A 12,251-nucleotide genomic window follows, 5' to 3' on the forward strand; every position below is an offset into this window, starting at 1 on the left:
CTCCAACGTTTTGCGTTTTCTATTCATTCATTTGTAATTATATATTATCCTTATACCTTTAGTATCAGGCTGTACTTACAGTTACAGGTTTACTCACACAGGCAATAGAGAACGGAAATACACAGTGACTATGGGGTCTGTTTAATATTTCATCCACACTTCCTCACATACACATGTTTCTGCAAAATACTGTTTAGCTGTAAATATAATCTGCTTTTTCCATGCTATATGCAAATATATCTGTGAAACAAGATGAGTGTTGTGGATTCTCCATCAAATTGGAGACACGGACCAATGTTGAATCTCCTCGCTGTCCTTACCCGAATGGTCAAGGGCTGGGAAAATAGTGTAGGAGGATTTCCCATGAGCCTTGACATAGTGCTAAGGACACACCTGTAGGGTTAAAACCCAAAGTCACCCAGGATAAAATTCATCCCACACTCCTTAAATGCAAAAATATTACAGCTGTTCATAGATATGACTGAACATCATGAAATATCTCATTCAATGTAAGGGGCAAACATATAACAAAGAAATCGTACACGTTGTGATAACGTTCAGTCTTGGATCTGACCTCCATTAGCAGTGAAAACAAGAGTTTCCCAGACTGATCAACAACTGAACTGAAGATAACAGCAGATGGGACGCAGGAGCAGGCTTCGCTCCTCTCTCCCTCTCTTCACATCAACATTCTCTCTCTCTCTCTCTCTCTCTCTCTCTCTCTCTCTCTCTCTCTCTCTCTCTCTCTCTCTCTCTCTCTCTCTCTCTCTCTCTGGAATATGGTAGGAAAATATAATAATAATAAGACATTTCCATAGGATTTTTTTTTTTTGAGGAAGGGCAGCTGGGTAACTTAATAAGAGAACCTTCACAAGGAAAATTAAATGTCTCAAGTAAATCAAATTAATGTCATATAAATGTCCAAAAATACCACTCTGTAAAAAAAAGTTACTTGGTTGCCTTAAAAATTTGAGTTAATTCAACTTAAAAAATATTTGTCAACTCAACAAGTTTAGTCAACTCAATGAAAGGTAAACACAAATTATTTTAATGATTTTTCAAATAAAATAAGATTGTGTCTTCATCTCATCCATACTTTAATATCAACTACAATCATATATTAAATGTACAAAAATGTATTAGGTGAATATCTATCAAGTTAATGTGGTAAAGCTCTTTTTGTGCATTACTGTATGTCATATAGGCAATTAGGTTGAGGTTCTACTTTGCAGGAACGTGAGCCTTTATTTGAAGACTGCAAGATGAATGGAGAGTATATATATTTTTCATGCATATAGTGCATACTGTATATACACATACTCTTTAAAAATTAAAGGATAGCTTACTTGTAGCTCAGTAGTAAGAACATGGTGGGTTCGATCCCAGAGATTTCAAATACTAAGAAACAATTGTATAGGACAATGCAATGTAAGTCGCTTTGGATACAAGCGTCTGCCAAATATGTAAATGTACAAAAAAGATAATCACCTTCAACTGTAAACCCTGCAAAGTGGCAAGAATTCCTAGGGATCACCTAAAAGCACTGTTATTGTTTATGATATCACACTGCTAGACAAAGAGAGGGGATGAGGGCATGTTCATATTCAATAGGTGCTGGTGGGACGATGGCTCTCACAGGAGGTATGGCCACAGGGCTGTGTTTGTGTGTGAAAGCAACCATTACCTGCAGCTGCAATATCTTCAAGCTCAAGATCCTTAAGTTCCTCAAGACTCTCAAGTGTGAGAGATTTGGTGCCCTCAAGGATCTAGAAGTCAAGCAAAAATATGTTTACAGTTTTCTGTATTGACCTGCAGTCCTCTCACTTTAAGCCCAGGTTCCTTCCTTACCCCCATTTTTTTAATGACCCCTTATGAGATTCCTTTATTCATCTCCTCAAAATAACAAATGCCTGAAAAAAAACATGAACAAACGAGATGCATCGAGAAACAATTTTAGCCCTGAAGCTTAGTTTTAGTGCCATTCAAAATCGTCTTCATTATGACATCACAGATTACCACCTTTACCTGCTGTCAAGATAAAGAAATCTCACACCAACAGCAGCTCTTCCCACCGGGCAATAAACTTTAATTGGCTCAATAACATATTATTTTCTCTTTATACTTGAGACAAAGTCATAAGAACATTTTGTGCAATATTGTTGCTAGGATGTATAATAGCACACCCTTCATAAACTGTTCTCCAGGATATGAAACATGTAGAAAAAAACAGAAATGCGTGCATTTAAATTAGTGTAAGAAATAAACTTAATGAATTTAGCAATGTCCACCTTATCATTGAATAAATAATCCATAGCCTGGTGTTTGCATTAAATGAGTAGTTCACTTTCAAAAATAAATAATCTGTGATTATTTACTCACCCTCTTGTCATTTCAAACCTGTTTGACTTTCTTCCGCAGAACACAAAAGAAGCTATTTTGAAGAATGTTGTTAAGAGCCCCCCATTCACTTGCATTGGTTACAGTATAAGTGAACGAGGGGCTGTGGTGTTCTGCTACCAACATTTTTCCAAATATCTTGTGTTCTGCAAAAGAAAGAAAGTCATTCAGGTTTGAAATGACAAGACATAAATGATGACATAATTTTCATTTTAAAGGTGAACTACTCCTTTAATGTATTCCTCAACTAAAACATCTGGCCTAATGTATGAACACTGCATATCCGAAAAATGTATACGAAAAAATATGTGCATACCCTATGGACACACTTGACTGTGTACGCACACTTCAAGGATTAAATCTATGCAAAGTTTTTTACGCCTGGCCCAAGGTCATCAGGGTCAGTCTGCAAATCATCAGCACACCTTGATGCCTCAGGTTCGTCCGTATGTACTTATGTGTGTGTGATGGGAGAAGACTGAAAGATGCTCTGTCGCTGGGGGTAACACTAGTTTGACATATGTAATCTCAGAAAATATATCAGCAAAAAAATTACCAGACCCATTCCCCTCTATCTACTTCCTCTTCACAGAACTTCCAGCCCCTTCTTCTGCCATGTTTTTCTCGATATCCATTTATCATGGCTCCTGTCTGCCTATTCCTACGAAAGTTTGCCTCCCTTTCTCTGAATATCCCTTGTGCCCTCAGGACATATTTTGACAGTATGGATGGAGTGCGTAGTCGGGAGGGTGTGCAAAGAGCAAGAAGGAGCATGAAGAGAGATAGTTCTGGGGCGAGCTGGATGGAGTAAAGACGGGGGTTTAAAAAGGTCCGATGTTTCATAAATGTAGCCTGGAGAGACAGACATCAACCACCAGCAGCTTCATTCGGCATCCATACAGACCTGCCTGTTTCACCCAACACACTAATGGGTTGGGGGTGTAAACATCAACACCAGTCAAAACAGGCTGCTGTCCTGATTTTTTGTAACACACACAGACACACACACACACACACACACACACAAAAGAACATAAACCCATAATTACAAAAATCTGACCAGAGAAAAAATAATAGAGAACTGCTTTATTTTGTAGAGACACTATGTGTACCTTAATACAGTACACACATATGATGGGTTAACAGTAAGAAGTTTTATTGTTGGAACAGTAGTAAATTATACTAGTAGGATAGTATATAATATAATGTTTTTAGTGTAGAAAAACAAACAAACTGAGCAAACATTAAATTACCTGTATATTTGGAATTGCTGCTATATATAATGCTTCTGTACTAAAGCTCCATGACAACTATAAATACATTAATTTTCGCTGGAAAGGCATGGCATAAGCTTCAAAGCATTAATGATTTGGTAGTTATTTTTCATCACTCTAACATGCTTCCAAGACTATTAAAACCTATTCTCGCAATTTCAACATCTTTTGTTGGCAGCGAAAAGCAAGAAAAGGGATGTCACTCAGTAACTTCTCGCACTTTTCTTTGTGGACAATATGAATACTTTGTGTTACATATATTACAATTACACATTTCGTACAACACATAAATTGTACTTACAGTGTTTTTATTAAACATTGACATGTTATCTTTTTACACTCTTAACAAAAGGTGCTTCAAAAGGTTCTTCGATGTCATAGAAGAACCTTTTGGTTCCACAAAGAACCTTTAACATCTTAAAAGCCTGTCTGTTTCATAACAGAACCTTTGACAGAATGGTCATTGCTATGAAGAACCTTTTAAAAAACCTTTGGTGTAGCTACATCATTAAAAAAATCTAACATTTAAGGGTTATTGTGGTGATCTCTAGCGTTAGTTAATAATGTTACATTCCCTGTTAAAATATTTTAAGCTAATGTTTCTTAGAAGACCCTTTTCCCGTTGTTTTCTATTTATGTTTTTTCCAAAAATGTAAGGTAGTCATAGGTGCATCATTTTAATATTCATTGTATGTGACACAGATGAAAAAAGTTCCCTAAATTACAATTAAATGTATTTGAAGTGTTCGATTTTCACACATTAATTTTATACTTATCGTACAAAAAAGTATTTTCTTTAGTACTTTTTAAGATATTCTGTCATTTAGCTACTTAATTTACTAATCCTCAAGTTGTTCCAAGCCTGTGTAAATTTCGTTGTGTTGCTGAACACAGTTTGTACAAACAGATCTGGGGAACTATAGACTTTCATAGTAAGGAAAAATCTATATGGGAGATAATCGTAATATCCCAGAACTGTTCAACTTCTCATATTCTTCGAAATATCTTCTTTGGTTTTCAACACAAAAAAGATTTTAATTGGGTTTTGGAACAACTTGAGGGTGAGTAAATGACGACAGAATTTTTTATTTTTGGGTGAGCTGCCATTTTTAAGTAGATCTAGTGTACTCAACTGTGCTTTTTTGTGACATCATGAATTGAAGTACTGAAGACTATATGAAGAGTTTGATCCAAAATGAGAAAGCATTATTTTTAAACATTTTCAAAAATAAAGTTTTTTATTACGTTATCATGTTTTTATTGTGTTTTATTGTGTAAGTTAGCTGTATTTCCAACTGCAGTTTGATTGATAATAATTGGAAAGCACAATAAGAGTTCAAATTATTTTTGTATATATTTATAATTAGTTTTATAACTTATAATTAGTTTTTATAATTTTCAGTATTTATAATTCAGTTTATATTTATACAATTTTTATAGTTCTTATAGTATGATTTTTATTACAAACTTAATGTTTGAAAACAAAGTATTTATGGAACATTTATGAAAGTGTACCAAGTGTAATTAAATAAAGTGTATTTTTGCCGAAACACTCTCAAAATGGCCCCATGCCAGCGGGCCATTCCTTGTGCTGAGGGCTGCATTCTCAACCAACACATACCTGTCTCTAGAGAATTCAGTGATGACATTGTTAAGTGTTGAGGTTAACCACAGGTAAAAAAAAACAATGTGACAAAATGTCAGTTCCATTCGCTCAATAGCTTTAAATTATTTCAAACAGGTCAGCAAACAACCATCTCTTCTGTCTCTCTTGTGGGAAGTTTGATATTATTATGTTGGTGTCTGTCTCCAGGCAAAGGAGGCACCAGGTTTGACTTTTGCGTTGTGATACGGCGCTCCGGAAGCCAACATAATTAGACGAAACCAGGACAAATGAAATAAGTTGACAAAATCTAGCCCCGAGAGGTTTTGTCATTATTTTCTTCCTGTCACTGACGTTCCATCAACTGATAAAAAGATGACACACCTTCCCTCAGGCCTCAAGGTGTTACCATTCTAAGGAGTGATGGTATTTGCCTTTCATAAAAGTACAATTGCTGTGTGATTCATGTTTCACAGGGGATTGAGGTTTATATTAGTAGCAGTCAATTAAAGGATTTTATTAAGCAGATTTCTGTGGTAATGCTGAATGTAGAGATCCTATGGCAAAACTGCTTCATATTAGATTATTTATGACTAAAGCTAAAGTTACTAATTGCTATACACTATCCAAACATTCACACCCCCCTTACAGACATTAACTTTATTGAATAGTGGTTACTGTGGCGTCATCTAAAATAGTAAGTGCACAGCTGCTGCATAAATTTACAGGGCTAGGAGAAAATTTGATGGATTCACCTTTAAGTATTCCCTTATAGAAGTTTCTCCTAAACTTGCTTAGATGGAAAAAATAGAAACAAATGAGACAATAGTTAAAATACATGAAAAGAATGAACCTGTAAAATAAGATAGGGGAAAATTCAACGTGAAATCTTTGAATTGATATTAAAATAGATTTAACAATATTGCAGATTCGCAAATCTTTACACTGTGTTTGTGACATGTTTGAAAGATGCAAATGACTTTAGCAAAACGTTTTCATTTTCTCTCCATTTATTGAAGAGTAATAAGTAAAAGTTGAAAGGGAAAGTGATTCTTATTTCTTATAAAGCTTGACCGGTTGACAAGTGCCCAATTCATCTCTCAAACCCACACTGCAGACACTAGCCCATCCAGACTAAGACCAGCAAATCATCGTTGGCAGGATTTAGTTTATTTGTTAGATAGAAGATTAACAAAGAAAACAAAGTATTATTACTTTCAAACAGTGCAGAGTAATTGCATGTTTTGTTTTTTAGAAAATGTGACAGTGAGTTTTGAAAACAGTCAAAAGATGTGTAGTTTCATCCCTTATTCATATGTTCATTGTGAAAAAAAAGAATCATTTACCTACCATATATTGAGAAGTTACATGCGTTAGAGTTCATCAGCCTGCGGTGTCGCTGTTTCTCGTCAACATCTCTTTTTACAGTCAGGCGAAAGAGAGGCCGCCTAAAGGTCTCAAAGGTCCTTTTAGCTGGTGACGTGTATGGGTTTCGTTGACAGTGTTATGTGAAACTAAATGATAACGAAAGAAATAAAACATCGCGTAACTGTTGATTTGGAGGTTTTGTTGTTGATTTTGTTGGCGTCTTTAATCGTTGCTGAAGATGGATACGATTTACCACCAGACCAATAAGTGAGTCGTTTAATACTGTTGTTATTCTCTTGAAATAAACTAGTTAGCTTTCTTACTACTTGACGAAACGAATCAAAAGTGCTTAACGCCTTTTCGAAAATTCAGTAATTCACTTATGTACCAAATAAAACAAATCGGATGTATGTAAGGTAGTAATAAAGCTGATTTGATCAGATGTCATCTGTTGAATAAAGAATTGCATACGATTAGCACAGCTTCATTCTTTCGGTGTTTTTATTATTCTTTAAACAAAGAAAGACGTTGATGTAAATGTGTCATGTTTCATTTTATTATTGTCTAAATTTAACGACGTCAATGACACATGATTTTAAAAATGTCTGCTTGAAGGTAGTTTTTAACTATTTCCTCTCTTGATCACACCCAGACAAATCCATGACGTTCAGTCTCAAATGGGACGACTGGAGACAACAGACAGAGAGTCAGTCCACTGTAAGTCATTGTGTGTATATGTGTATAACTGCATTAATTAACACTATCCCATTGTTGAGACTATAGCAAACAGAACGACAGTCGTGTAGAAATGTCACTTATTTACTTCCTGAATTGCATTTTCATTTGTGCATTTGGCAGACGCTTTTATCCATTGCATTATCCTATACATTTATACATAGGTATCTGCAATCCCCTGGGATCGAACCCACCACTTTGCGTTGTTAACGCAATGCTCTTACCACTGAGCAACAGGAAAGCTGAGCATCTTTAATGCTGACTCTATTTTTAGCCCTAAGCACTTGTGATCAGATCTCTTGAAAGGATGTTAATACCACCTGAAAACCGTGTCCATTGAGAGGCAGGCAGAGTCAGCATGGTGCCAGAGGTGAAGCTCAGCACAGAGAGCCAGGCTGGTGCCACCACAGGAAGGACAGGGAGGAGTGACGGGGTGGGGGTACAGAATGGATGCTGGACGAGACGACTTGAGGGGTGTGTGAGGTGGTGTTGTGGCTCTGTGGTGTGTCTGGACAGATAACAGTCTTAGCCAGGCAGTCGCCAACTCATATTGATGACATCATATGCGATGTCATAGGCGGGAAGGATGCGTAATGTTGCGCAAGATTGCGTGTGAGAGAGAGTGTGAGATTGTATTCTCTCAATGGGTGGGGGTCAGGACAGAATGCGTGTGCGTGAGTTTTTTTGACTGAGATAGCGTCTGATAAAAGTTTTCCCACCAGTCTTGTAAGGAAACGACACTCATTCTTGATCCGTATATCTGCCTGTCAATGCTTGATTCTTACTCTGTCTGGTAAAAATACACGAACACAATGGGGTGGTTTCCCGTACAGGGTTAAGACTAGTCCTAGACTAAAATAAATGTTAGAGCTACCTAAACTAAAAGACTACTTGCAGTGACACAACTTAAAATACAGCAGTTCTATTGTTTTGTCTCAAGATGCACAACTGTAATGCTACTGAAATGTCTGAATTGAGCTAAGGCCTAGCCCTGGCTTAAACTAATCCCTGTGCGGGAAACCACCCCAATGTGATACTGTTAGTTATTTAGATGAAGATTAATCAGACACCTGGGCTTTTAGATCATGTGACAAATGACAAATCTGATTTGTGTATTCATATTTTTTGATGCTCATGTTTTCTTGCAGTGTTTGAAAATGAACTACAAGCAAGAATCGATCAGATTTTTAACCAGTTGGAGCGACTGGAGATTCTAGCCAGTAAGGAACCACCAAATCGACGCCAAAACGCCAAACTGTGAGTGCATTAGCAACTATGTTCATAAAAGCTATAGCGCATGCCACTATAAGCATTTCTGGCCTTTGGATGCTGTCTTCCTGAAGTATGCAAATAACCGATATCTGCACAGCAGACTTGCACAATCTGTGTTGTATTTTAAACCTAAACAATAGGCAATCCGATTTATGATAATATGATAATATTGGTAATATAATGACTCAAAATGATAAGGTGAGTGTAAACCTATGAGGAGCTCTAATAGGATAGTCCACCCCTAAATTATTCTTAATTTACTCCCCCCTCATGTCATTCCAAACATGTACGAGTTATTTTGATGAATGTCGATAGCCAAACAAGATTGGTCCCTATTGATTTTCATTGTATGACACAAAACCATCGAGACATTTCTTATAATATCTCCATTTGTGTTCCAAGAAGGAGTCACATACAGGTTTTGAACAACATGAGGGTGAATATGACCCATTTATATTTTTGATATCAGCTATCCCTTTAAGGGCATTTACTGAAGTAGAAATATTTTTAAACAATTTTTTTTTGATGAAAGTTACTGTTGTATGTGCGGGCATGTTGCATTTGATGCTTTAGTGAAAACATTACGTTGGTGGTCACGTCATTGCTGACATTCCTGCATTGAGTGGCACAAACAGACCGGAGGCCAACACACCTGAGACACTTACTCACAACACCACGTCTGTAAAGAACAGACACATCTAAAAATGATCGAACTCTCATACATACAAATAAAACATGCAGCATTATCTTTTCTGACAGTGAATCAAAGCATTGCACAGCTTTTATTTTTTTGTACTTATAAATATATACCATATTTAATCAATCAAAGACTGTCACTGTTTAAAACTAATCATGTTTCTATTATTATAATTTTTTATGTTTTGATTGCTTGTATCTGATAGCAACACTATTTTTTCCTAAAGGTGCTCTGTGACTAGTGTATCACCAGATAAGCTCTGTAGGCTGCTCTGTGGTCAGAAAGATTGACATCTTCTGTTTTTATTTCTCTAGCCGTGTTGATCAGTTGAAGTATGACGTACAGCATCTTCAGACAGCCCTGAGGAACTTTCAGCACAGACGTTACGATCGTGAGACGCAGGAAAAAGACAGAGAAGAGCTTTTGAGCCGAGTTTCACAACGAACGTCAGTCAACCACACATTCAGCTGCATATATATAAGCCACAGGGCAAGATGCTTTTATTTACTACTACTAAACTAGTGTTTCACTACCCATTCTGGAAGCACATCTTTGCTACTTAAGAAGGCATTATTTTGACTGTGCTGTGCGCTTTGCATGTGTTTTTGTAGGACGCCGACACCTCGATACCTATTGATGAGACCCTGCAGTTTAATACCAACCTATACAATGCTCACAGAGGAGTAGATGACCTGCTGGGCTCAGGGTCCAGCATCCTGAATGGCCTGAGAGACCAGAGGAGCACACTCAAGGTGTGTATCTTATCATGAAACTATTTTTCCGCTTGTGGATCATTAAGAGTCTCCGTATATAGGAGTGTATATTAATATAGAAGTAGACAGGTTAGTATGTGTTAATAATAGGTGCGTGTTTGATGTAATGCAGTCACGTATAGAGACAATGACTCCATGTTTCCAGGGAGGAGTGATTGTTCTTCCTGAAGTTCTTCTGATTATCAGTGTGCGTGAGAGATTTTCTCAGGCTTTGGTTTTGGGGACATTTGGACGATTTGCACGCGGCAGCAATGGAAAGATAATTTTCTGAAAGCTTCCAGCTGTTGCCAAAATTGTGTCCAAACATATAAACATTTTCACTTTCAACAGAAAACTAGGGTCTTAAATATTAGAAATTGAGTGCATGTTGTATGTATTGGGGAAGGAATCAGAAATGATCTTTGAGATTCTTGATAACATCGCACAACTTCTCTCTTTTAGGGTACCCATAAGAAGATGTTGGATGTCGCGAACATGTTGGGATTGTCGAACACCGTAATGCGTTTGATTGAGAAACGCGCTACGCAGGACAAATTCATCATGATTGCCGGAATGCTGGCTACTTGTTTGGTCATGTTTCTGGTGGTTAAATATCTTAGCTGAACTGTCTCACTTTCGGCAGACCAAGGAGCTTGAACTCATCATTGAGCTCATTCCATCTATAAGGACCTTCTTATGAAAATTGACATAATTCATTCTAACGTCTGTGGAAAAGTGTCAACATTTTACATAGCTGCCTCAGATGGCTGCTAAATAAGTGTGGTCAATGGTTCTATTCATTAATCTGATGTATAGTTTTTCGGGTGAAACACACTTTCCTCCTCTCTCATTGCCCTTTGCTTGTTTGAAGTCTACTAATATAGTGACAGAAATTAAGAGAGCAGACTTTCTGCAAGCCAGTTTATGACTTATGCTTTAATCTGTGCATTTCTTGATTTATAATTTTGGGCTAAAAATAGGTTATAAATCTTAGCTTGATCTTGGAGTTTGCATGTTCTTTGTTTGTATCAATTATATTTATAATGCCTCTAACCTGTCCTGTACTAGTCTGTAAATACAAAAATGTGAATTTCTGCACAATATTTCTGTATGCGCACACAAACGCACATGGCTTACTCTGCCCTAAAATGCAAATGTACAATTGTTTCATAAGCTTAACAAAGCCCACAGCAGGGGTCACAGCTCACGGCAAACAGGAAATGAGAGATGTTATTGGACAGATGATGCTTGGTCTTGATGCTCTGCTGGTGCGCATTCACATAAACACGAGCAGCATAATACTCAACAGTGACCTCCTGGAACAGCTAAACCTTATAACTGTTTGCCACTTTCACTGCTAAAGTAACTTTGGTTTCAGGCCATTGAGTGTGTACTGCATTGTGTTGTCAACAGGACAGTTGGCCAATCAGAAGAGAATCCTGATACCATAAATATAATTTTAAGTTATTGACACTGCTACCAGGAATGTAATTTAAGTTAATAATATAGTATCTGGTTCCTGTCAAGCAGACACTCGAAATTTAAAGACCTAAATGCTCCACACTGGTAAGTAATTCCTCTAGAGTTCTTGTTGAAATGTAACAAAAACAGCACCTTAAAGGGACAGTTCACCAAAAATCTTAGTTCTGCAATCCTTTACTCAACCTAATGTCATTTCGAATTTATTTGACGTTCTTTCTTCCACAGAACACAAAATAAATATATTGAAAAATGTTGTTAACTGAACAGTAATCGCATCTATTCACTTCCTTTAGTTTTGTGTCCATACAGCAGTTTGTAAATCGACGTCACGCCACGTCAAATGCTGCGCCATCTTGGGAGGATCGCTCCGAGTGTGTTCAATGAAGTGTTTTGTTTTTCTTGTTTGATTAGGAAATATAACTACGGCATGTTAGTCTTGCTGTGTTAAAAACTGCAAGAGTCATTAAAGGAAAGTCCCTGGTTCTTTCAGTTTCGATATGTCATAAAAAACAAGTAACTGTACACATCGAAACAATAACAGCAGCAGAGTATGATCCTCCCAAGATCACGGCGCCAGTGGCATCCGGACGTCAGCTTCACATAATCTATAAAGGTGATGAATGGGTGCTGTTGCTGTTTTGTTACCAACTTTAAATATTTTCTTTAGTTTT

At 37.0% G+C, this 12,251-nt stretch overlaps 1 protein-coding gene and 1 long non-coding RNA gene across 2 annotated transcripts; one reads left to right on the top strand and one right to left on the bottom strand.

Moving 5' to 3' along the window:
- Positions 1–216: 216 nt before the first annotated feature.
- LOC130426141 (uncharacterized) lies at positions 217–6,712 on the bottom strand. Its single transcript, XR_008907154.1, has 3 exons — positions 6,625–6,712; positions 1,685–1,766; positions 217–393 (listed from the first exon to the last, which is right to left on the bottom strand). It is a non-coding gene; the product is annotated as an uncharacterized LOC130426141 (long non-coding RNA).
- Positions 6,713–6,745: 33 nt separating this feature from the next.
- On the top strand, positions 6,746–11,844 carry LOC130426140 (Golgi SNAP receptor complex member 2-like). Its single transcript, XM_056752715.1, has 6 exons — positions 6,746–6,909; positions 7,295–7,359; positions 8,526–8,634; positions 9,661–9,835; positions 9,958–10,098; positions 10,561–11,844. The coding sequence occupies exons 1-6, from the start codon at positions 6,881–6,883 to the stop codon at positions 10,720–10,722; spliced, it is 681 nt and encodes a 226-aa protein (XP_056608693.1). The 5' UTR covers positions 6,746–6,880; the 3' UTR covers positions 10,723–11,844.
- Positions 11,845–12,251: the final 407 nt, after the last annotated feature.

This window comes from Triplophysa dalaica, chromosome 7 (genome assembly GCF_015846415.1).
Source record: "Triplophysa dalaica isolate WHDGS20190420 chromosome 7, ASM1584641v1, whole genome shotgun sequence".
In the NCBI taxonomy this organism is placed as follows: domain Eukaryota; kingdom Metazoa; phylum Chordata; class Actinopteri; order Cypriniformes; family Nemacheilidae; genus Triplophysa; species Triplophysa dalaica.